At 40.1% G+C, this 27214-nt stretch overlaps 1 protein-coding gene and 1 long non-coding RNA gene across 3 annotated transcripts in view; one reads left to right on the forward strand and one right to left on the reverse strand.

The window, feature by feature from the left end:
• On the forward strand, positions 1-21446 carry GNRHR (gonadotropin releasing hormone receptor). 2 transcript variants are annotated; one of them, XM_070395645.1, is made up of 3 exons: positions 1-519; positions 20059-20278; positions 21202-21446. In XM_070395645.1, the coding sequence occupies exons 1-3, from the start codon at positions 1-3 to the stop codon at positions 21444-21446; spliced, it is 984 nt and encodes a 327-aa protein (XP_070251746.1). The 2 variants fall into 2 exon arrangements, with proteins under 2 accessions (XP_070251746.1, XP_070251756.1); XM_070395655.1 differs by having other exon boundaries at positions 20187-20278; positions 21202-21229.
• LOC138995350 (uncharacterized) overlaps positions 20451-27214 on the reverse strand; it is a 10793-nt gene continuing 4029 nt past the window's right edge. The window contains exon 3 of the long non-coding RNA XR_011468618.1: positions 20451-20587. This is a non-coding gene — a long non-coding RNA (uncharacterized lncRNA). The remainder of the gene's footprint in view (positions 20588-27214) is intronic.

Consider the following 27214-nt stretch of genomic DNA (forward strand, 5'->3'; position numbering starts at 1 on the left):
ATGGCAAGCGGTGCCTCTGCTGAGCAGAGTCAACATCACTGTTCATCCATCAACAGCAGCAGCCCGCTGATGCAGGGCAGCCTCCCCACCCTGACCTTGTCTGGGAAGATTCGAGTGACCGTTACTTTCTTCCTTTTTCTACTCTCCACGACTTTCAATGCTACTTTCTTGTTGAAACTTAAGCAGTGGACTCAGAAGAAAGAGAAAGGGAAGAAGCTCTCGAGAATGAATGTGCTTTTAAAACATCTGACTTTAGCCAACCTGTTGGAGACTCTCATTGTCATGCCACTGGACGGAATGTGGAACATTACCGTCCAGTGGTATGGGGGAGAGCTCCTCTGCAAAGTGCTCAGCTACCTGAAGCTTTTCTCCATGTACGCCCCAGCCTTCATGATGGTGGTGATCAGCCTGGACCGCTCCCTGGCCATCACGAGACCCCTACCTATGAGCAACAGCAAGCTGGGACAGTCCTTGATTGGCGTGGCATGGCTCCTCAGTAGCCTCTTTGCTGGACCACAGGTAAACTATTATCAGGAACGTGTTCCACTGGGGCAATCACAGATTTCCTATCTCAATTTGAGTATTGTTTTGTTGTAAGTCAAAGGCAGTATTGTATTATCCTTAAGAGCTTGGCTCTGGAAGTCAGAGAGTAGAGTTCAATCCTGGCACTGTTCCCTTGGGCAAATTTCTTAACCTCTCTGGGTTTCACTTCCTTCATTTATAAAATAGAGGTAATGCCTACTTCATGCAGCTTGTGTGATTAAATGAACATGTATTAAAGTGTCTAGAATAATCTCTGGTACATACTAAATACTCCCCCAAAATGTAGTCATTCTCAAACTTGACTGCATTCCCATCTTAGTTTTCCACCTATTTTCTTTTTGCTCTGGTTGACATGGCAAATTGAGAGGATCTTTAGGAACTATGAAATTTGCATAGCTAGAAAGTATTTATGACTTGTCTTATTTGGGACCTCTTGAGAGGAAACATTAAGAATTCTGTCCTTGCAGTTCAGAGAGAATTGTTCTCAATTAGTATGTTGATCTAAAATTTGCAGCTGAGTGGGATTCAATAAAAAGGAAAAGAGGGAAATCTTGAACTTTTGGAATTTTGAATATTTCCCTGAGGTTGACTTAAACTTTTCTGGAGGAAAGTTAGACTGTAACCGACTATTAGCAAAACTCTAAGACTGTTGGTGCAGGCACAGGCCCTCTCCTGCAAAAGGCAGATAGAGATCTCTCCAGATTGTTTTCAACAGAGGCTACCTGGTTAATTGATCTGTAGAATCTGCCTTTGTCAGAAGTCATATCTTTGAAGAAAAGGACATATTCTTACAAATAGAAAGATCCTTTAGTAACAAATAAACAAGTGCTCTGTATGCATGTAAATGTACTAGATGAAGAACTTGGGGCTTAAGGGGGTATCAAGAAGTAAAGTCAGACTTAACCAGGATCCTCCAGAAACGTGCCACTACAGATAGAAATTTATTTAGACATTCTAAACTGGCCAGATGGTAAAAGGAAAAACAAAAAAGGCAATGCAAGACTCACTATATAAATAGTACAAGACACAGGAAAGCCAGGTAACTAAATTTTTTCACTAATTCCTCACTTAACCAATATTTTTTGTTAACCAATTAGTGTTTGTTTTATAGCAGGGGAAAAAAATGTTTTTCTTTCCCTGGGGGGAAGTACATTACAATTATTCTCACAGTGAATGAGCAGATAAGAATAGATTTAGCAAATATATCACTTGAAATTAAGTTATTTAGCTAAGGCTATGGCTATGTTTTGAAATTTTCCATTTTGTTTCTTTAAAGTATGAGTGCTGCTTATTGATTGGTTTTCTTGGAGAAAACCACAAGTTGGGTTTCTAGCACTGAGCCTGGTATTAACCTCATAGGGTACTATTTCTGTCATAAAGTAATGCGATTATGTTGTTTGCCTGTCTTTGCCTTGAAGGTATATGCTCCTAAATAGTGGAGACTGTTGTGTTTAACATATTTCATATTCACAGTACCCAATAAGATACCTAGCAAAAATAGAAATGTAAAATGTTTGGATACTCTGGGGTTTTTCCAGATGAAATAAATCTTCCACGTTTTACAAAAAAAAAAAAAAAAGTTTGGATAAATGAATTAATGAATGGGGTAAATGGATTTATATTATAGCTATTGAAAGCCAGGGAATTTTGAAATTAATGTGGGAGCAATACAGCTGTGAGACCTGTGCAAAGGGTAAAATGATTTTTTTCTTTTTAGAATTGACATACATCACTGTATGAATTTATGATGTATAACATGATGGAGTGACTTACAATACTGTGAAATTATATTGGAAATATCCACTTTTTGTTTGTTTTCATGCTTATAAAATTAATTGTTTATCATAGAAAATTGGTACATAGATATAAAGAGCAAGTGTTATTTTCCCCTAGTCCTAGCATTTTACAAAGTTGGCGTACGACCGCTACCCTTCCCATTGGCTAATCAGCATATCCTTATGCAAATTAACTGTCAGCCAAGATGGCGGCCGGCTTTAGGCTTGGGGCGTTGAGGAGCCAGCCAGCGATCTTCCATGGCGGCGGGGGGCGGCGGGGGCAGCGGGGGGCGGCGGCGAGCTGGGGGTGCCCTGGCCCAGGCCTAAAACCTCGGCCTGAGGCTTTAGGCCTGGGCCGGGGAGGAGCCAGCCAGCAGCGATCTTCGGGCGAGATGCCCAGGCCTAAAACCTCGGCCTGAGGCTTTAGGCCTGTGTCAGGGAGGAGCCAGCCAGGGATCGTTGATGGCTGCGGTGGCGGGGACCTGGGGGTGCCCCGGCCCAGGCCTAATGCCTGGGCCAGAGGCTTTAGGCCTGGGCCGGGGAGGAGCCAGCCAGTGATCCTTGATGGTGGTGGCGGCCCGAACCCGGGCGCAGCCAGCCAGCGATCCTTGATGGCCACGGTGGCTTGGAGCTGAGGGTGCCCTGGCCCAGGGCTAATGACTCGCCAGAGGCGTTAGGCCTGGGCAGGGGCCAAACCAGCAATTGGTGTGAACTACAGAGGAAACACCTTTTCTGACTTCTGATTGGTTAAGCTCTCTGTATGCCATTGGTAATATTCTTAGTAACTTGGGTAATAAGAGTCCAAAAAGTGATCTAGGGTTTTTTTTACCACACTCCTGGAGAAAAAAATGAAGGTCTGCTGCTGGAGGGTTAAGAAATGTCATATCCTGTCTTAGCCAGTTTGGCTCAGTGGATAATGCCTCGGCCTGCCCAACGCAGATTCTGGGTTCAATTCTGACCAAGGGCATGTACCTAGGTTGCAGGTTCCTCCCTGGCTCCGGCCTAGGTCAGGGCTCATGCAGGAGGCAACCAATCAAAGTGTTCCTCTCACTTTGATGTTTCTCTCTGTCTTTCCCTTTCTTTTCCACATTCTCTAAAAATCAATGGAAACATATCCCCAGGTGAGGCTAAAGAAAGAAATGTCATATCCTATGAAAGACACTTCTTGAAAATGCCTAAAGAAAGTTGTCATTTTTTCATGGTAAAGGGACTGGAGTCCGTGTTGATGAAAACACCTTGGTGGCTGTGGTGACTGGCAGTGGCTGCAGCAGCGGGGTGATGGGGCTGGTGCCTTCCCCTGATCAGCCCGGTCGCCTTCCACAAAGGGAGGCCAGACTGTGGCTTAGGCCCGCTCCCCAAGGGGAGCAGGGAGCAGGTAGTAGGACATCCCCTAGGGCTCCCAGTATGTGATAGGGGGCAAGCTGGGCTGAGGAAACCCCCTCCCCAGTGCACAAATTTTTGTGCACCGGGCCCCTAGTGTCTATATAAATTCAAATGCAGCCCTGACCAGGTTGTTAGGTGTTTGGAGCATCGTCCAGTACACCAAAAGATTTCTGGTTCACTTCCCAGGCAGGACACATACCTAAGTTTCAGGTTCAATTCCTGGTAGGGCTGTGTGTATGGCAGGCAACCAATTGATATCGCTCTCTCTCCCTCCCTTCCTCTTTCTAAAGCATTTTTGTATTTTTTTAAATATATCTTTATTAATTTTAGAGAGAGAGGAAGGGAGAGGAATAGAAAAAAAGGAATATCAATGAGAGATGGGCAATAAGTCAACACTCAACCACTCAGCCGTACCAGTTAGGCCAAATTTTTGTATTTTTATCAATTTCCTAAACATAACCTTTGACATTTATTTATATGATGTTGTTCTAGTACTTTGAGTGGCTTATTTGAACTTATCAAATCTTAATAAATGTACCACTTTACCTTAAAGAAAAAGACTTACATATATTGTGAAATAATTACCACAATAGGTGCAGCTAACTACCATCATTTCATTAAGATACAATAAAAAAATTAAAAAAAAAATTTTCTTGTGATTAGAACTATCTGTTAAAACTTTCCTATATATCATACAGCAGTGTTAACTATAGTCATCATGTTATGTACATTACTAAAATAATTTTTAACAAAAATATTTTAATAAAATGTAAGCAGAGAGAAGAGAGACAAAGAAGCTTTTTCAGAACATCTGGCAAAGAGGTGATTAGGCTGAGGGCTAGGGTGGAGTCAGAGGGAATTGATAGTAATTACAAGGGACATTTCAAACAAAAAGCAAAGCTTAGCAACAAATTGGCTTTAATAATAGGGGGTTAATAATAGAAGGGAGTGAAATAAAACTCTAATATTTTTGGTCAAGGAGTTTTAATGGTAAAACTACAGAAACAGACAGGTAGGTTGAGAAGAAGAGCGTCAGTTTCTTTGTCTGCCTGTCTATTTGAAAGGGGAGGAAAGGCAGGCTCTGAAAAGGGCTAAAAACATTTGCTTTAGGACATGATATTGATGATATAAGGCCTTTATATAAGTACTAGAGGCCCGATGCACAAAATTCATGCATGGGTGGGGTCCCTAGGCCTGGCCAGCAATCAGGGCTGATCAAGTTCCCCACCTCCCTGCCTCCCTGCCTCCTCCTTCCCTCGCCACCCATGTCCCCTGCCACCCACTCCCAGTTCTGCATCCCAGCCTGGAGGCCTGGCCTTGATCAGGCGATTGGGACCTGCCAGCCGGGGGTAGGGACTGGGAGGTTGGCTGGCAGGCCCCAATCAGGCGATCAGGGCCCGCTGGCTGTGGCAGGGGTCACCTGCAACTGCAGCAAGCGGGTGGCAGGCCGATCAGGGCCTGCCAGCCGGGGGGAGAACCAGGGGGAGGAACCCGGGAGGTTGGCCGCCGGCCCCAAGGAAGGAGCCAGCCCTCAGTCCCCCTGGGAAAGGGGCTGCATCCACCACCACCCACCCCCAGTACCCTGTCCCAGCCTGGGGGCCCAGCCTCGACAGGGCCTGCTGGCTGCGGGGGGAGAAAGACCGGGAGATTGGCCTGAAGGACCCATCAGCAATCATGGCCTGCGGACTGTGGGCAGCTCCTGCACTGAGCATCTGCCCCCTGGTGGTCAGTGCATGGCATAGAGACCAGTCATTCTAGTCGTTCTGGTCGTTCCAGCAGAACAGTCCCTTAGGCTTTTTTATATATAGACTAGAGGCCCAGTGCACAAATTCGTGCATGGTTGGGGTCCCTCAGCCTGAGCAGTGATTGGGTCTGATTGGGGCCATGGGAGGTTGGCCCACCGTCCTGATCTGGGACATTGGGGCTGGCCAGCAGGGGGGGAGGGGCCACAGGCAGTTGGCCTGCTGGCCCAACCCCCAATCAGGATGTGGGGGGGCTGATCAGGGGCAAGGCCGGCTAGGGGGAGGGACCGCGGGCAGTTGGCCGGCTGGCCCCGTCCCCTGGTCAAAGTCCCATAGAACTCCTGGTCGAACTCCCAGTCAAGGGGACAATTTGCATATTAGCCTTTTATTATATAGGCTGGCTATTCAAAAAGTGGTTGGTAATTTGGAATACTGATGTATATGAAAGTTAAAACAGTAGAAATGAGCCAATTTATGATGACTGAAACACAAACCCACAATTTCACTCTCTTTTAAAAGGACTCTCCCAAAGGCTATAAATAAAATATTGATTTATTAACTCAGTTATTTCCATCTAAGTATATTACAGCAGCAACAGAAAGAAAATATCAAAACATATCTATCTTGATGTAATAAAAAAAACCATAAAATTAATTTTAAATTGTTTAAGAATTTCAAGTGATAAATAGCCTGACCTCAAATACATTACTCTGAGAGATTTATGTGAAATAGGCCACAGAAATTATGGTAACATATATTTTTTGGTAAAACAAATGACCCATCTTTACTTTCAGCAGCACTTATCTTATGTTATATTTACACTAGAGGCCTGGTGCACAAAATTTGTGCACGGGGGATGTCCCCTCAGCCCAGCCTGCACCCTCTCCAATCCAGAACCCCTTGGGGGATGTCTGAGTGCTAGTTTAGGCCTGATCCCAGGGATCAGGTCTAAATTGGCAGTCAGATATCCCTCTCACAATCCTGGACCACTGGCTCCTAATTGTTCACCTGCCTGCCAGCCTAGTCACCACTTACTGCCCCCCCTGCTGGCCTGATTGCCCCCAACTGCCCCCTCTGCCAGCCTAGTTGCCCCCAACTGCCCCCCTTGCTGGCATGGTCTCCCCAAATTGCCCCCCCCACTGGCCTGGTTGCCCCTCACAGCCCCCTGCTGGCCTGGTCACCCCACGCAACCTGCTTGTTCAGTCGTTTGGTCATCCCTCACTAACCCCCCTGCTGGCCTGGTTGCCCCACGCAGCCTGCTTGTTTGGTCATTTGGCCGTCCCTTACTAACCGCCCTGCCAGCTTGGTCATAGGCAGTCATCTTGTGAGGGCATTCGGGTTAATTTACATATTACCTCTTTATTATATAGGATTAACTCTATGAAGTGCAGTAGAACCATGTTATTGTCCCCATTTTACACATGAGAGAATGTCCAAAAAGAACCTTTGAAAATAATGACATTCAAATCTTTTTGGCAGTACACATACTACATAGAGACATGGTTTGTCTATCTGTCTTTCACACACCTATGACTGAGAAAAGATTTTCATTAAATAAATATCTACTCTGTTCCATCTTATTTTTAACTGTTGATTATAACTACCTGATAGACACAACCTGCAGCTTGGAAACCACAGGTTTAAAGGATTCATTGGCTCTCCCAATGTCACTTGACCTGTTGTTATTTTTTTTATTAATGCCAGTTTCTCTTTTTATTATGGCTCTCTGCTATCTCTGAAATGGGTTTTCAACCCTGTGACTAATGTTACTTATATTTGATGGGGAAGATGAGACATAGAGAGGGCTTTTTATTTCTAGGCTGTGACACATGGTGAGTGTACTTCATGCTTCACCACACTCTGGGGACAAACCCATTGACAAAGACACATCCTGCCGTGGCTCATTTACAATTGACTTTAATCTTCATCCCTTGGTACATATTTTAATTTTCTATTACTTGAGTAATTCATTACCAGGTTAAAAAATATAACAAGTTCATTGTCAAAATTTAGGCCTGGCAGCCTGGGAATTTATGACATTTTGCTACAGCTCAGAAAGACCAAATTTCAAATTGGCCACCTTGGTTTTCCACCTTTCTTATTACTAACCTCAGAAACTACATTCTATGATGGATTGGAGATATATTTCCAAAAGTTTTAGCATATGTACTGTAGGAACTTTCAAACTTTTTATGAGTAATGAAAATTTTAAAAAATCTATGTGAAGCCCCAATAAATAAAACAGATATGCTCTGGTTGAATAGGGATAAGGGAAGCCCAGTCTTCTGCTTGGCTATACACTAGCCCCAGTAATAGTTTCTCTGAAGATCTTACATCTCCCTGCAACAAAGTATGACAGGCAATGGGATAGTAGAAATGGCATGGGTATTGGATTAAAACAAAGGTGACTTCAAATCTCAATACTATCTCTTATCAGCTATGTGATTCTGTGTAAATTACTTAATTAAGTTTAAGTGCAATTTTAAAGACTACATTATAAAGAATAAGATATATAAAGTATCATCTACTATAAGACTTTATAAATACTCAGTTAATGTTTATTCATTCCTCTCCTCCTGTCTTCATTCCTTCTTTCATCAAGTCAGGTGAGAAAATAATAGGGAAATATGGGTATTGAAATGCATAGTTCTTTGAAAAACATAAAGAGAATTGCTTATATAAAGGTTGATTATTTCAAATTTATTCTGACTGATAAGTAAGTTTGGCCAACCTGCTCCCTAGTCACCAAATTATCCTACTCACTCTGATAGGTACTTAATAAATCAAGTATTGGAGGCATAATTTTTAAAAGTAGGAGAAGGAAAAAAAGAGTGAGGGAGAGAGGGTAGAAGGAAAGAAGAAAGAAGAAAAGGGAAGAGTAGAGAAAAGTTTAAAAAAAAAAAAAAGGCAGCAAACATGACCCAAAGACGATCTGATTTAAGAGCATCTGTGGTTAGGCTGGTAAGTACATGTTGAGAAGAAAACATTTCCTGAATTAGGTGTGTCCATATATAATTAAAAATTACATGGTTTTCAATAACAGTCATTTAAGACCACAAGAATTCCAGAATAGCAGATTATTTACAGAAAGAGTTTATACCACTAGCTCATACCACTGCTTAATATGAAACATTACATATTGACAGTATTTAAATTCTATAGTTAACCTAGGCCTACAGGCAAGATATATGAGCCATCCTTTAGTCTTTGTTATAAAGATGTGTGGTCTGAAGATGTGTGGAGGCTTGCCTTGACATAGAAAATTTATAGTGCTAGAATGCACTTTCAAACTTGGCAGGCAGCTTAAATTCAATAAATACTCATCACACACACACACAATATGCCAACAACTGTACTGGAACACAGTAATAGCAAACTAACAGCAGATAACAACAACAATGATGATGATGATAAATAATAATTAAGGAGGACATAAATATTGGATAGGAAGTTACTAAATGCTTTTGTGTTCGTTACTTCGTGTAAGGCTCCAACAACCCTATGAATTAGATATGATTATTGCCCTTATTTTATTCATGAACAAACTAAGGATAAGAATGTTATATAAAATGCCCAACATTACCATCTAGTAAGTGAAGGTGTCAGTGCACCCAATTACCTTCATACCCAGAGCTTTTAACTACTACACTATACCACACTATGCAGCATTGTCTATTTCCTTTTTACCTGAAGGAAAGGGAAAGACAGGGAAAGTGTAAGGTGAGAATAGATGGTTAAGAAATTTTAGGGGGAAAAAATGGCATATATTTATAAATATATAAATAAATATATATATGAACACATATTTGTAAGCTCTGTGCCTCAAAAATCAATATATATAAAAGGCTAATATGCAAAGTGTCCTCGCAGGAGTTCAACTGGGAGACCTGGAGTTCTATCTCTCGCTATGACGTGCGCTGACCACCAGGGGGTGGTGCAGAACAAAGGAAGGCCCCAGCAGGCAGCCGGCAGCTGGGAAGGGAGGCCTCAGCCTGCAGCCAGAGGCCCTGGTAGGCCCTGACCACCGGCCAGGCCAAGGGACCCTACCCATGCATGAATTTTGTGCACCAGGCCTCTAATTTTATTATAATAACGGTTGTGACTTATATAGTGCTGTGTGCCAGGCACTATTCTAAGCACTTTCCAAGTATTTATTTGTTTAATTGTCATGATATCACTTAGGGGTAGATACTGTTAACATCTCCATTTTATAGATGAGGAAACGGAATCACATCACCTGAAGATAATTACCTTTGGAAACGATTAGGTAATGGTGTAATTAGTCTTGGGTAAGGTAAGGGTTAAAAATAATATTCTAAAAAGAAATGAGCATCTGCAATTGACTGAAAGAAAGGAAAACAGATTGCTCTTGTTTATGGCAAAGTAAAGCAAATACTAATGAAACTGGGGCCAAGGATAAGAGAGGAGAAACATAAAGACATTAAAGAAATATAATCCAAGGACAAAAGAACCACTGGAAGTAAAGTGATCCTTCTAATAATCATTAAAATGAACATGGCCTTGAGTATAAAATAAACCGAACCAAGCCTCAACCAATGTATGGGCAAGTAACTTTCTGATTTTCCATAACACTTTACTATACTTCTCTTTTTGAACTAGCACAGTCTATCTTGTATTGCAGGTGTCACATACATGCTCTATCTTCTTTACCAAATATTTAATACCCTGATAGTAGGATATATCTGGTTTATTGTTTAGTACAGACAGCACCTAGTATAGTTTTTAACCAAGGAGTTACTTTAAAAATAAGCATTTTGTCCTGGCCGGGTGGCTCAGTTGGTTGGAGTATCATCTCATACACATAAAGGTTCCAGGTTCGATTCCCAGTCAGGGAACATACCTAGGTTGTGGGTTCAATCCCGGTCAGTGTGCATTTGGGAGGCAACCAATCAATGTTTCTCTCTCCCATTGATGTTTCTTTCTCTCTCTCTTTCCCTTCCTCTCTCTAAAATCAATCAAGCAATAAAAACATATATCCTCAGGTACGAATTAAAACACACACACACACACACACACACAAGTATTTGTTAAATAAAAAAAGATGATAACCAAAATTCAAACCAGCCCAGCCAGTGTGGCTCAACGGTTGAACATCAACCCAGGAAACAAAAGGTCGCCAGTTAGATTCTAGTCAGGGCACATGCCCAGGTTGCAGGCTGGATCCCCAGTAGGGGGTGTGCAGGATGCAGCCTATCAATGATTCTCTCTCATCATTGATGTTTCTCTCTTTCTCTCCCTCTCCCTTTTTCTCTCTCTAAAAATCAATAAAACATGTTTTTTAAAAATTCAAATCATAGTACCATATTTCAAAGTCACTATTATTGAAAGTGTCATCATTATAACTTAAAACATTAAAGTGAAAATGTGGCCCAGTGCAGAGCATAAAGTAAAACTCAGGTCATCTGGTTCCAAGTACAATTGGGAAGGTGGGAAGGGAAGTAAAGATTTTAAGGAAATATAGGACTTTCAGGTTCCATGTAAAGTAACCCTTCCAAAGACTTCAACTCACATCTGTTTGGTCAAATTAAAAACTGAGCTTTAAGTAAGGTAGCTTGAAAAGAAGTATGGAAAACTGAAAGAATCACTTTATATTGAGGAAAAAGTTGGTCAGGGTCATAAAATAGAATTAGCTGACTGCGTGTTTGAGTTTCTTGATTTTAAGATTATTGATATGATCATTGGGCGCCCTCTAGTGGATTAATTTTAAAATTATTTTTGCCCTTGAAACTAAAAATCAACATTTCAATTACAAATAAAAGAAACTGGATGCATTTTTTATTATATTTACTTATATTTTTATTATAATTATAGTTTATTCAAATGTTTCTACTGTAAAAGAAAAGAAAGGAAATATAGGTGTGTGGGTTTTTGGTTTTTGTTGTTGTTGTTTTTTTAATTAATCCTCACCGGAGAATACTTTTTCCATTGATTTTTTAGAGTGTCAGGGAGGGAGGGAGACACATCAATTGGTTTCTTCCCACACATGCCCCTAGTGAACCTGCAAACCAGGTATGTGCCCCCAACCTAGAATCAAATCCACAACCCTTCAGTGCACAGGCCAACATTCTAACCACTGATCCACATGGGCCAGGGCAAAAATATAGTATTTTTAAATATATATAAAGCATATTCCACTCCTGCTCCATCACTTCAAAAAGGAAAGAACTAGGCTGTTAAATAAATAAAATTTAATTTAATTTTTTTCTAATGCAATAAAAAACATTTAAAAAGACTGTCCCTCACTTACTTAAAATAAAAGAAATCCTGGCAGCAGAAGCAAAAATAAACAAGTAGAACTGCATCCAATACAGAGCTACTGTACAACAAAGAAAACTATTGTCAGTAGAAGTGGGGTATCCCTTTCCTGACTGAGTGCTGAGGGTGGAGTCCTAATGATATCTTGAGAAAAATAATTTTCTGAGACTTGAATGGGAGGATGAGTGATTTTTATTTATGAGGAATTATATCCTTGGGTTTCCAAAGTCCTATTTCCCTTAATCTAGTCCCAGGAGAAGTACAGCTGAGGAGTCAGTAAAGCTAAAAGCAAAACCAGTGTCCAGAGTTTCTGTTCCATATTGCAATTGGGTCCGGTTTAGCATTAGGCCTATTGCAGTCCGTTGGTCCATTGAATGCAAGAGAGCAGGGGTTTGTGAGCCCCACAGGCCAGGGGTCAAGTACAACATGCCAAGAACCAAAAGCACAAGAGACCAAGAAAATCCAAGAGAGTGAACTCCTTTGTTTAGGGTATTTAATATTAGAAATCTTGCACTGGCCATGCCTACTCTGGCCAATGACCTGTTCCCAGGTGTGACTGACAGAGAAGTACCTTCCCTATGTCACTCAGACTTTATTGGACATTCCTCTATTCACCCTGTTCAGGGCCTGTTCAGTCCCTTCCCCCGTGAATCTGTGGGGAATAGACCCTGATGGCTCCCTGGGGAGTGTTAAACTGCAGCTTCCTGGTAAAGCTGCCCAAGTGACATGCCTATAATATGTGGCATTCTCTTTGTTTCTTTCTGTTATTAATAACTAGGTTAATTACAATGGTGCCAAAACTATCAACAAAATTAAAAGACAACCTACCAAATAGGAGGAAATATTTGCAAATCAGGTATCTGATAAGGGGTTAATATCCAAAATACAGTAATTCTTCCTCAACCATTATACTAGTATATGACAGTGGTGGTCCCATCTATACTAATAAAAGGGTAATATGCTAATTAGACTGGGAGACCTTCTGGGTGGCGGGGCCGAGGCAGAGGCAGTTAGGAGAGAGCAGGCTGGCAAGGGGATGGGGGGAAGTTGGGGGTGAGCAGGCTGGCGGGGGGGGGGGGGGGGGGGGACAGTTGAGGGCAAGCAGGCCGGCAGTAGGGAGGCAGTTGGGGGTGAGCAGGCTGGTGGGGAAGGGCAGTTGGGGGCAATCAGGCAGGCAGGCAGCTGAGCAGTTAGGAGCCAGCAGTCCCAGATTGTGAGAGGGATGTCGGACTGCCGGTTTAGGCCCAGTCCCATAGATTGGAGAGGGTGCAGACCAGGCTGAGGGACACCGCCCCATGCATGAATTTCATGCACCAGGCCACTAGTAAGATTATAATGGAGCTGAATTTTTCCTATCAGCTAGTGATATTGTAGCTCTCCTATCATAATGCATTTCACAAGTACTTACCATTGTATTACAAGTGCCTATGATATACAATACAGTAACATGCTGTGCTGGTTTATTGCCTAGGAGCTGTAAGGGAACAGAATTTGTCACCCCAAAATATGCCATTTTGGCACAAGGTTTATTTTAGGCTGGTTCACTTTTACAAAACTGCAGATATGGGTGAAACTCTGAAATAAAGCAATTAGAGGTTACCCTTTATTAAAAAAAAAAAAACACACATTTACATTTGTAAGGGATTAAATCTCCATCTGTAAGGGTGTCTCTCTCCTGGTACCAAGAAAAGGGAATGACCTTATCTCTAGAAGTTCACATCAATGCAATAGACATTAAATCTGCATAACATAACTCAGTCCCCTACCCTCAACATCTTCTTTTCACTTCAGCTGAAGATGGTATGTAAGGTGGTGACTTCAGCCACTTTGGCAAGTTACCTGTTTTACAGGGTCTCTCCCATGTAGATGTGAGTTATGCATGTAATTAAGCATTTGTTTTTTGTTTTTCTATATTAATCTGTCTTTTATTACAAGGGGTCTCTACCAAGAATCCAGAAGGTGGAGAGAAAATTATTTTCCTCCCTTCCAGAGCAATAGGCTAAACTATCCAGGTTTGTATAAGTGCACTTTATGATGTTCACACAGTAACAAAATTGCCTAACAATGCATTTCTCAGCGCAGATCCCCATTGTTAGATGGCACATGACTGTATTTAAAGAACTCATACAACTCAATAGCAAAAAAACAAACAATTCAATTAAAAATTGGGCAGAGGGTCTGATTAGACATTTTTCCAAAGAAGACATACTAATGACTGATAGGTACATGAAAAGTTGCTCAACATCACCAATGATCAGGGAAATGCAAATCAAAACCACAATTAGGTATTTCTTACTTGTTAGAATGGCTGTTGTAAAAAAAGACAGGAAATAGCAAATGTTGATGAGGATCTGAACAAAAGGAAACCTTGTGCACTGCTGGTGGGAATGTAAATTGATACAGCCACTATAGAAAACAAAATGGAAGTTGCTCAAAAAATTAAAAATAGAACTACCATACTGATACGGGATTTTTGTACCGGAACACATGGTGTTCCCCTGGGCAGGATGGTTCCCCAGATTCTTTGTCCATTGGAGTGGAAGAATGAATCCACAGATGGAAGATGGTATAGCAAAGGTGGAGAATTATTGAAAAACAAGTATAGACTCCCATGTGGGGAGGGGGAAAGAGTCCCACCTACTTCCTGTTTCCACAGTTTATAAAGGCTGCAAGTCCCTATGTCCTGATATCCCTTCTGATTGGTCAATATTCCCTTTTGAATTGGTTACTATAGTAACTCCTGAGTCCCTCCTCCCTCATTGTTCTCCTATTCCCTCTGGGCTTTCTTCCTCCTTCTTTATTTTGTAAATATAGACCTTTTGCTACTCCCAGTTTCCTTGTCTTATGGAAATGTAACTTCTGCTCTGTAGCCCTATGTTTTTTTCCATGGACCCCTAATCCTAAAAATTCCCTAAACCTGCCTATTTCACCCCTAAAATTCCTATTTCAATATGATCCAGCAATTCCATTTCTATGTATTTATCTGAAGAAAACAAAAACACTAAATTGAAAAGATATATGCATCCCCATGTTCACTGTAGCATTAGATCCAATAGCCAAGATATGGAAATTACTTGTGTCCACTTATAGATGAATGGATAAAGAAATGTATAAACACACACACACACACACACACACACACACACACACACACCATGGAATATTATTCAGTCATAAAAAAGAAGGAAATTTGCCATTTGTAACAACATGGATGGACCTTGAGGGGACTTTGCTAAGTGAAACAAATCAGACAGAAAACATAAATACTATATACTATTGTTATATGTACAATATTAAAAAGAAAAAGAAAAACAAGCTCCTAGATACAAAGAAAAAATTGGTGATGGTCAGAGCCAGGAGGCGGTGTGTGAAGGGGAGCAAACCATACCAATTTCCAGTTATAAATGTCATGGGGATGTAATGCACAGCATGGTGAATATACTGTACTTAGAAGTTTCACAATGAAATAGAAAATGTGTAACTATGTATGGTTGATTCCGGTTGTTTTCTTGAGCAGGATGCAATGGTGATTTCTTTCCCAGGTTCTTGTCCAGATGGATTTGAAGAATGAAGCCACGAACCAAAGGTGGTAGAAGAAATGGGTGGAAATATATTGGAAGCAAGTACAGATTCCCATGTAGGGAGGGGATCCCAAGGGGATAACCCACCAAGCTCTTTTTTGCTAAGGTTTATGAAGGCTGCAGTTCTTTGTCTCTTCATACTGCCTTCTAATTTGTCACTCTTTTGCAGAATATCAGCTTCAAAGCCCAATCCCCACATGGTTGTGCCCCCCTCATTTTACCCCTTCAGTGGTAGAATTCTCTATCTCCTATGAAAATCTGTTCTCCTCTTTCTTCCATTTGTTGGCATTTCTCTATCCCCTGTGAAAGTTTATTTCCGTTTTCTCCCCATATCCTGTGGCTTTTCCCTATCTTCTGTGAATGGATGTCTTCCTCTCCCCTTATCCTGTGGCACTTTTCTATTCTCTGTGAATGTATGCCTTCTGGTGGCTCCAAGCCTTTACCTATTCCTTCCTCCCCCATGGACCCTCTTTATTCCTAAAACTGCCTAAATGTGGTGATCATTTAGAATATATACATCAAATCATTATGTTGTTCAGCTGAAACTAATATACTGTTGAGGTCAATTATACATCAATTTTTAAAAAGAAGAAATAAAGAACTACAGATTAAAAAAAAGAGATCCTGTAATATTTTGGTTTGAATTTACTTGCTCTCAGTTTTTAAGTGCTTTGGCCCTCTTATCTTTTCATTTTATTAACTAGACGCCCAGCATGCACAAAATTGTGCCTGAGTAGCTTACTTCCGCTTGCCTCAGCTGGCCGCCCTGCCCATTGCCACTCGTAGCTCTCCGCCGCTAGTAGCTCGCACCCTACCCTCCACCTCTCGTAGCTCTCTTCTGCTAGTAGCTCGCACCCCACCCTGCCCACTGTGAGAGCCACTGCTCATATGGTCGTGACAGCGTTACGGCATGACAACCATGAGCCTTTTATATAAGAGACTAGAGGCCCAGTGCACGAAATTCATGCATGGGGGGTCCCTCAGCCCAGCCTGCACCCTCTCCAATCTGGGACCCCTCAGGGGATGTCCCACTGCCAGTTTAGGAGATCCCTCTCACAATCCAGGACTGCTGGCTCCTAACTGCTCGCCTGCCTGCCAGCCTGATTGATGCCTAACTGCTCCCCTGCCGGCCTGATTGCCCCCAACTGCCCTCCCCTACTGGCCCAATTGCCCACAACTGCCCTCCCCTGCTGGCCCAGTCACCCACAACTGCCCTCCCCTGCTGGCCCGATCGCTCCAAATTGTCCTCCCCTTCCTCGACCTGCCTTCTCCACCAGGACCTGCCTCCTCCGCACGAGGCGGAAAAGATGCTAGGACCTGCCTCCTCCACACCGCACTGAGCCATGGGACCCCCAGGCCTCACCGTGCAGAGCTGCCACCAAGCCCCACCTCCGCTGTGCGCACGACCATCTTGTGGTGGCTATCTCGTGGTGGCCATCTCATGGTGAAGACATCGTGCGCGGGGGCGTGACGCCACCTAGGCTTTTATTAGTGTAGATGTTTTATTATAAATTAAAGTTTCTCCATGGAAATGCTTGTAAATGATTAGGTAAGCATGTTTTTGATTAATGAGGAATGAATAAATGTCCCCTGCAACTCATTTTTGAAAACAACTTGCAACATTTAATAGTTGATTCAATTTGTGCTTTTTAAGAAAGCATAATTTTATGCTTAGAGAAAGATTGCAAGAATTGTAGAAAGATTTCTTGAATACACTTCCCTCAGATTCCCCAAATATTAACATTTTAGTACACTTGTTTGTTTTGTTCTTTCTCATATACATTTTTTCTGAATTGCTTAAAAAATAAATTCAGATAAGATGTTCTTTCTCAATATTTCAATGTGACTTTTCTCACATATAATCACAAGTATCAAAATCAGAAAAATAGCACTGATACAAGGTATTTAATCTCTATACCTTATTCATATCTCACCAGTTGTTGTAATGTCCCTTTTAACAAAAGAAAATCTATAAGATTATGTGGTGGACTGAGTTGCCATGTCTCTTGGGACCCCTTTAAACTACACCCTTTACTTGGTCTTTTTGTTTGTTTCATGATATTGACATTTTAAGAGTACAGGTCTGTTACTTTGTAGAATGCCCCTCAATTTATGTTTGGTGTTTTTTCATGGTTAGTTTCAGGTTATGCACCTTTAGCAGAAATACAAAAGAAGTGATGCTGAGTTCTTAGTGCATTATATAAGGAAACAGATGCTGCCAACTGGTCCCATTACTGGCAATATTAGCTTTAATTATTTGGTTATTTCTCTATTATAGTTATTTTACTCTTTGTAATGAACATACAGTAGGTAGATATTTTTAGAAATGTAAGTAATCTGTTCTCTGCACTTTCACCAATGTTTTTACAGTGCATTGATGATTTTTGCCTGAATCACTTTTTATAGATTACCACTACTGTAATTCTGTTGTTCCTTTCTATGGTAACAAAGAGCTTTCCCCCTCCACATTTGTTTGTTGTTGTTTTGTAATTTATTTTTAGAATGAACCCATGTATTCTTACTTTATTCAATAGTTTGTCATTTTTTATCAGTTGTTTCCTTTATTATCAAGCTTAAACTGCCCTAGATTTGGCCAAGGGGGGCTCTTTCAAGCTGGCTCCTGATCTCTTTTGACATGCTCCGTCACTCTCTGACTATTGCCTGACTTTTGGCACAACAAGCTTTTCTAAGCACATACTGTACTTCGCTGCCCAAGCTTTGGCATCACCCACTTCTCCAATGAGCTCTTGTTCCTTTGGCAGACAATGACAGTTAGAAATCAAGATCCGGGCACTAATGTGTCATTATCTCTAGGGTCTCTCAACAAAAAGAACTGGAAAATAAATAAATGTACACATAGGTGCACACACAAATATATATACACTAGAGGCTCGGTGCACAAAACTCATGCACTCAGGGAGGTCTTTCAGTCCGGCCTGTGCCCTCTCGCAGTCTGGGAGTTCTCAGGGGATGTCCATGGGGAGCGGGCCTAAGCCATCAGTCGGACATCCTTAGCACTGCCGTGGAGGTAGGAGAGGCTCCTGCCACCGCTGCTACACTCGCCAGCCATGAACCCAGCTTCTGGATGAACAGCGCTCCCTCTGTGGGAGTGCACTGATCACCAGGGGGCAGCTCCTGCATTAAGCGTCTGCCCCCTGGTTCAATGTGCATCATAGTGACCAGTCGTTCAGCTGTTCAGTTGATTTGCATATCAGCCTTTTATTATATAGGACTAAAGGCCCGATGCATTAAATTTGTGCAAGGGGCTTGGCCCTTGTGGCCGCAGCAGCTTGCCTTGGACTTTCACAGTTGTGGCGGCTTGCCTCGGTCCTCGCAGCCCGGGCTTCATCCAGAAGGTCATCCAGAAGGACATCTGGAAGGTTGTTTGGCTGTCCGGTCTAATTAGCATATTATGCTTTTATATATATACTAGAGGCCTGGTGCATGAAATTCATGCACGGGTGTGTGTGTGTGTGTGTCCCTCAGCCCAGCCTGCACCCTCTCCAATCTGGGACCCCTCTCACAATTCAGGACTGCTGGCTCCCACCTGCTTGTCTGCCTGCCTGCCTGATTGCCCCTAATCACTCCCCTGCCAGCCTAATAGATGCCTAACTGCTCCCCTGCTGGCCTGGTTGCCCCCAACTGCCCTCCCCTGCAGGCCATCTTTGACCACATGGGGGTGGCCATCTTGTGTGTTGGAGTGATGGTCAATTTGCATCTAATATTACTCTCTTATTAGATAGGATATGTGTGTGTGTGTGTGTGTGTGTGTGTGTGTGTAGAGATAGAGAGAGAGAGAGAGAAATTTTCCTTACTCTTTATTTTTATAACCATATAGCACTCCATCATGTGGTCTACCCTAGTTTATTCAGCTACTGTTCTATGAATTGGTACTTAGATGTTTTCAATATTTTTCTATTACAAGCAATGCACCAGTGAATAACCTATGCAAATGTATTTTCATATAATGTAGGTAGGGGTATATCACCCAGATATAAATTCCTGGATGTAGGATTGCTGGATCAAAGGTAAATGAATATGTTATGCTAGTTACAGCCAAATACCCTCCATAACTGCTGTACCAATTTGCATTCCCACTAGCAATGTCTGACAGTCCCTGTTTCCACACAGCCTTGCCATGAGACCATGGTGCTACCATGTTTCCAATCTTGTTAATGAAAAATTACATTTCAGTGAAGCCTTAATTGGCAATTTGCTTGTCATGAATGAGGTTGAACATCTTTTCATGTGCATAAGGGCGACTATTAGATCTCTTTTGTGAACTGTATGTTCATGTCCAACTGTCTGTTTTGATCACTTTATTGGAGTTTTCTGTCTCAAAAATAAAATTTAAATACATAGCTTGGGGGCACATTTTAAATGCCTTAGTTTTTAAGTGCTGCCGATGGGACGATGAACAAAATTACTTGCAAAGATTACTCAGCACATTTTCATCTGAAATTGAAATTGAAATAAGGTTTAAATCCTTGGTTGAGGATTGCTCTACAAGTTTGAAATAATTTCCAAAAAAAATCAAAAATCCTATAGATCCATTCACATTACCCAAACATATTTTAAGTAAAGATTCACTTATAACTTTTCATAGAAATTCCAAAAGGGTAAATCAAGGACCTCAGCAATTGCTTTGGGCAACAGCATCCTAAACTGCTAGCAGAATGCAGAACACTTTCCAGAACACATGCAAACACTGTTTGAAATAAAGTAACACAACTTTTTATTTTTTTATTTCCTATACAGTTATATATCTTCAGAATGATTCATTTAGTGGATGGCTCCGGACAGTCAGACGGTTTCTCTCAATGTGTAACACACTGCAGTTTTCCACAATGGTGGCATCAAGCCTTTTACAACTTTTTCACCTTCAGCTGCCTCTTCATCATTCCTCTTCTCATCATGTTGATCTGCAATGCAAAAATCATCTTCACCCTCACGCGGGTCCTTCATCAGGATCCCCACAGTATGTATGCCTTAGATTTGGTGTTAGTTGTGGGTTAACAGTTTTTAAACAGCAATTCCCAGAGTGGCACTTAGTATGTGCCAGATACTGTTCTAAGCAGTTTGCATATGTTAATTCATTACATTCACAATCACCCCAGGATGTAATTCTTTTATTATCTCCATTGACAAATGAGGCTATCTCTCCTAATGTTCTTAATTTGGACCGTGGAAATAAAAATGAAAGGACAATTGCCCCCACTTACCCAGTGTAAGTTTTGGGAATTGTTCCTGCTGGGCTGTCAGTAACTCTCTATCAAACACCTGATTTCTAGAAGATAGCAAAGTACAATTCTTTAAATGGCAGCCAAATATTTGTTTAAATTAAGCTCTTCTGTTTCACATCAAATCCTCTATATCCACACAAAATAACTGTGCACATTTGTGTATGCTTGTGAGTGTGTGTGTTAGATATGTGGAAAATTGTTGAACATGTAATTGACTGTTTCATCTGAAACTTTACAAATATGGCTGTGACTTTTTGCTTCAATAACCTGGTGCATTCTCAAAAACTAAAATGTATGAATTTATAAAGTATGCATGGCTATGTTGGCATTTCAACCAAGATGCAGAGAACTTAACTCTACTCAACCTCAGTCTGCTCTCTCTCAAATTTATATTTTAAGAATTTGAGTACCACAATATTTCAAATCCAAATTAGTTTGGTAGAAAAATATAAGAGCACTATCATCTTTAATATTTTCTATTGATTATATGCTATAATGGAAAACATGCTTTTCCAACAAATTATCATTATTAAAAACATTAAAATTTGTTTCCATTATATTCATTAGGTTGAACTAGTGATTCTCTCTTCCTTTTTGTCCATTTTAGCCTTGTAATAAAACTGGTCTTTAAACACCTACTCTTTTCTCTTTCTAATAGATCTACAACTGAATCAATCCAAGAATAATGTACCAAGAGCTCGGTTGAGGACCCTAAAGATGACGGTCGCCTTTGCCACTTCATTCACTGTCTGCTGGACTCCCTACTACGTCCTAGGAATTTGGTATTGGTTTGATCCTGAAATGTTAAATAGGGTGTCAGATCCAGTGAATCACTTCTTCTTTCTCTTTGCTTTTTTAAATCCATGTTTTGATCCCCTTATATATGGATATTTCTCTCTGTAATTATTAGACTACATAGGAAGTCATGTGAAGACAAGCAAGGTAATGAATTTTCCCATTTGGGAATGATAAACAGGTAGCAGCAGACAAACTTATAAACAAATCATAATTTAAAGTTATGCTATCATCCTTTTTTAAAAAGAATCGCATTGTCAGAGACTCAATTACTAGGGGAAAAAACTTCAGAAATACCTTAAAATATTTTGCCTTAAACATTAGCTTCTGAATTAATCTCCTTCTGACCTCCTATAGTACATTATAGGCTCATAGATGATAGATAGATAGATAGATAGATAGATAGATAGATAGATAGATAGATAGAAAGAAAAAAACCCTGAGCTACTGGTCGAATGTTCAACCAGTCAACTGTTTGACCTATTGCTATGACACACACTGACCACCAGGGGGCAGACGCTCAACGCAGGAGCTGCCTCTTAGTTGTCAGTGAGCTCCCACAGCAGGAGCATCGCTCAGCTGACCAATGGGCACCAGGTGCCAGGCTCATGGCTGGCGAGCGCAGCTGCAGCGGCAAGAGCCTCTCCCACCTCTGTGGCAGCCCTACTGAGTGGCGGCTGCAGCAGACACAGTGGAGCTGGGATGAGTGGGAGCAGCGTGGTGGTCAGTCCGGGCTCGGGCTCCTCCCTGGCCACCTGCCACTTCGTACACTACTACATCCCTCAGGGATGTCAGACTGCCAGTTTTGGCCCAATCCCCGCAGTCCAACATCCCCCAAGGGGTCCCGAATTGCAAGAGGGCGCAGGCTAGGCTGAGGGACCCCACCAGTGCACGAATCCGTGCACTGGGCCTCTTGTATTTCTATAATAGCCATGGCCTAAGGCTAAGAGTTACCAAAAAGTCAGGCTGAGAAACCACAACACAATCTTAATCTCAGAAATCCTTGGAGAGTTTTTCTCCAAAAGGGCTTATCAGCAATTCTGATCTTATGCTACAATAATACATGGAGCACAAAAACAGTATTTCCCCTCCCCATAAAATCAATTTTCCTTCCTATGGTTAAAAGAAATGCAATGAAGCTTATATTTTGTTTGGAGTATTCAGCAATTACCCACCATCCACTCTACCAATATGACAAGACTTACAAGTAGTTCTTCATCTCATTCTTTATTTGCATGGTATGTGACCGCCTCTACATGAAGTTGAGTTTAAGAGGGGTTTGGATTTCAACAGTGTTTAGAATAGTGGTTCTCAACCTTCCTAATGCCGCAACCCTTTAATACAGTTCCTCATGTTGTGGTGACCCCCAACCATAACATTATTTTTGTTGCTACTTCATAACTGTAATTTTGCTACTGTTATGAATCATAATGTAAATAATCTGATATGCAGGATGTATTTAGGCGACCCCTGTGAAAGGGTCGTTCGACCTCTAAAGGGGTCGCGACCCACAGGTTGAGAACCACTGGTTTAGAACATTCCTTTAAGCTGTACAGTCTATGGAGTTTGTGGTAATTAAGTGTAGTAGTAATTATTGTTTTAATTCACTAAAAGGTCTATGCCAGTTATGTTTTATACATAATATACTCTTTTTTTTTTATCATACAGAATTTGTGTTTCCTGTGTCCATTACTTATTTTTTATATCATCTGTTCTAATATGAGGGATTTTTTTCTATCTTGTGATCTTAAATAAGAAAGCAAGTGCACAAGCAAAAGATATTTAATATGTAAAAGAAACTCTGAAAAACCACAATTTCAATATAGATAGGTCAAAGAAGACAGCAGGGTATTGGGAAAAAAGCAAAAGAAAAACTCTCTGTAAATGGGTAACTAATAGTTACTGATAGTCACATTAAATGGTATCATTTCCAAATGATGTCAGCACAGTACCTCTTTTAATTCAAGCCTTTTCCTACTCCATGAAAAACAGGAGAGGATAAAAATAATGGGACTATAATACCCATTAAATGAGAAAATTATATAAGGGACTTAAAAAAAAATCAACCAATTATTTAACTTTTTTTTTTTTTTTTTTTTTAGAGAATAGGTAAAATAGCCCTGGCTGGTGTGTGGCTCAGTTGATTGACATTGTCCATGCACCAAAAGTTGCCAATTTGATTCCCAGTCAGGGTACATGCCCAGGTTGCAGGCTCAATCCCTGGTAGGAGATGTGCAGGAGGCAGCTGGTAGATGTTTTGCTCTCACATTGATGTTTTCTCTCTCTCCCCCTCTGCCTTCCTCTCTGTCTAAAAATCAATGTTTAAATCTTTTAAAAAGAAACAGGTAAAATACCATTATATTCATCTAAGATATGTAGTGCCACACAAAAGATGAAATGTAATTCCAAATATTCTAGGGCATATGAACTTGTGAAAAGTAAATTGCTAATTATATTCATGGTAGGTCTTTCCTTTCATTATTTTTCTCTTTTCATACTTTCAGTTTTTCAGTATTATAGTGTGTGGTGTGTTTTTTCCACATCCTACTTTATTTTCCAATTCTGTTTCCATTGGTCCTATTTCTCTCACCACTGAGCTCTTCCGTTGGATATTTTCATTCATATCTTCTTTTTTACTAAACATTTACCAATCCATGATCCAACTCTAAAGTTGAATTGGTTAAGTCAAAATTTGTAATGTACCAAAATGTTCAAATTTAACTTTAAAGGCATGTATATTGATACCAAGATTGGCTATTTCTGCTAAATCACATAGGAATATATATGTCACAGTAAAGCCAATCTTCTACAAGTCTCTATATCATATACTTATTCTTAAACTGATAACAATTCTTACTTTTGGATTTAAAGGCAAAAATAATACACATATACAAAATACAACCTAAGGGCTTTATTAAAATATGTGTTTAATGAACGTATGTCAGTTTGGCTCTTATATGTTTAAGAAACAGTTCTCAGGCATTTTTTTATATATTAAGTAAAGGGCTATTCAAAATCTTAATGCAGGTGGTCTTTAATCTATGGTTCATGCACAAAACTATATTTAAATGCAACTGCTTTTCTTTAATACTGATTTGTATTATTTTATGCATTTAAAAACATTAGCCTGAGAGGGGTTTGTAGGACAAACCAGACTGCCAAAAAACCCCTTATCACAAAACAAGGTTTAGAATTGCTGATTCTTATATATTTATGAGAAAGTTTACTACAATAAAAATGTATCAGAATATAGTTATTTGTTTATTGCATGCATAATAATGTTAATATTGAAACTATATGTTTCAATTTAATTACTCGCCATTTTCAAACTTAGAAACCCTCAAAAGCTCAATATATAATTAAAAACTTAGCAGAAATAAGTATATTATATGAATACTATACTTCATAAATTATAATAGGGATGTGGATATAAACTAAAATTCATAGTCCAAAAGGTAAATGTAGCTTTTAAATTAAAGATACTCCACTCAACAGAGTGTATTTAATATTTGATATTATAGTCACTTCCTCTATTTCTAATCATAATAAAAGATGAGGATTCCCTGTTTAAAAGGATATATTTTGCAGAGAAAGTCCAATGTATCAGATAATTAAGATTTTATCTTGTTTGTCTCCTCCTTTAGTTAGCATATAAAACTGGCTTAAAAGTAGATTTCCTCTTGTAACTCAATTTAGTAAAGAAATTACATGGACTAATGACAATGTATTGAACAATGACTGCACTAATTCAATTTTGGCCTAAGAAACAGAGATACAATAGGGGAAAATGTGGGGGAGGGAGGAAGATTGGTACCACAAATACTATCTTCCAGGGAGCATAAATCAGTGTAAGTTAGGAATTTCCTTAAAGTGACCTGGTCTCAGAATTTATTTGGTAGTCATAAAGAGATATTTGTGGCAGTTAAGATATATTTAGAATTTCATTTATTTTGCTTTAGCCTAGTTTCAAATGTTTAACCAATTTATTGAGCTTGTCTATTTACTGTAAATTGCATCCATAGGAAGCTAATCTTTAATTAAGATTAATTAATTTAAATGTTCAATTTAATTTCTTATGATTATTAAGTTTTTACTAGTAAACATCATGTTTAAGAGAATTAGTCTAATTTTAAAAGCTATATAATATGTAAAGTGCACGCATAGGAACAATAGAATATATGCAAAAAAGAGTGTTGAAATAGTTATCTCTGAGTAATAATTTTTTAAATTTTTCTTTCTTGTGAATTCCTATAATTCTAAATTTCCAAAATGTATATTGTTTTTAATCATGAGAAAAAAATACAATAAATGTTATTTGTGTGTGTGCTTGTATGACTTTTATTTTATGTATCACTGTTACTATTAGAATGCTTTCTGCTATAAGTAATAGAAATGTTCAGACTAGAAGTGGCTTTTTTTTTCATTCATTTTACAGGAAATCTAGAAGTAAGCATGTAGAGTTGGTAATTCAGAGCTTTGAGTAATTTTTTTTTATTGTTTCTACTAGGCTTTACTTTAGTGATTAGAAGTTAGTTGTTGCCAATTGGGAGCCTCAAAGGCAGAAAGAAAGGGTGGCTTCTTATTATGCATCTCACTTTCCCAGAACTTCAGCACTTCCTCATAAATTGGCTATAATTGTAACACATGTTACAATAACTAATAACTTGCAAAGGAGAAGGGGATTACCCTAAACAGCTTAAAGGTATGCTTTATCTTGTGGAGGTAGTGTTCAATTTCCTTGAACATTTAGCCATCTGATAACTGAAAATAATTGTATTTCTTTTTCGAGAGAGAGAGAGAGAGAAAGAGAGAGAGAGAGAGAAGGGAAATGTTTTGGGGTCAGAAGCCAGCAGTAGCTGCCACAATCACCATTTAACTTCTCAAAATAAACTGAGACGATATATACCACAAAGTTTAAATAGCACATAATTTAAATACTAGCATAAAGACTAAATACAGTTCTTGGAATACAGTAATTGTACAATCAATGTAGCTGTAAGGGAAAAGAACAGATTTGGTTTTGACTTTTTTACAATCTAAATCTAAACATTTTAAACTCTAGTAGTTGGAATCTTCACTCAATGAATAGAGGGTAACTTCTGCCCGACTATTGACTTTTTTGGAAACTCTTGGTCTCTGTCTTTCGTCTATTTTATAATTAGCTCATTGGGTGAGAAATTTATATAACTCTTTACAATTCTATCATTTCAAATTTAGAGAATAATTGTCCAATCTATATATATAAAAGCCTAAGTGACCGTTATGACCAGAACGACCGGTCGACCAGTCACTGTGAAATGCACTGACCACCAGGGGGCAGACGCTCAACACAGGAGCTGTCCCCTGGTGGTCAGTGCGCTCCCACAGCCAACCTCCCATGACCGGCCAACCTCCCATGGTCCGTCCCCCTGGCCAGCAGGATCGCCGGCCAGGCCTAGGGTCCCCACCTCTGCACGAATTTGTGCACTGGGCTTCTAGTAAACTAATAATTAAATATTCGTGTGTGTGTGTGTGTGTGTGTGTGTGTGTGTGTACATTGATAGCACAGGGGCAACATAAATGAAGGAAAGGAGAGAGTGAATCTTTGAGAGATCTGACTGGACAAGGGAATTAAGCTGGGAAACCACAAAATTAAGCCAACATATTTTTAAACACTACACACACACACACACACACACACACACGCACACACGAAAAGAAAAAATAGAAAAGGGAGCTCTCTATTAAGTACTTAAATCAAACAATAAAATGTACTTAACTGTTCCTAATGAAGTTTGGAAAATTTTGCTGAAACACATGAGAAAGGAAAAATGAATTTGGACTAAGGAAATTAAAATCTCCTTTGCCATTTATCAGATATAGATAACAAAGAAGCC

The sequence above is a fragment of the Myotis yumanensis genome, unplaced genomic scaffold, assembly GCF_028538775.1.
Source record: "Myotis yumanensis isolate MYYU_CA2020_CCGP unplaced genomic scaffold, mMyoYum1.0.hap1 SCAF_1, whole genome shotgun sequence".
Lineage (NCBI taxonomy): Eukaryota > Metazoa > Chordata > Mammalia > Chiroptera > Vespertilionidae > Myotis > Myotis yumanensis.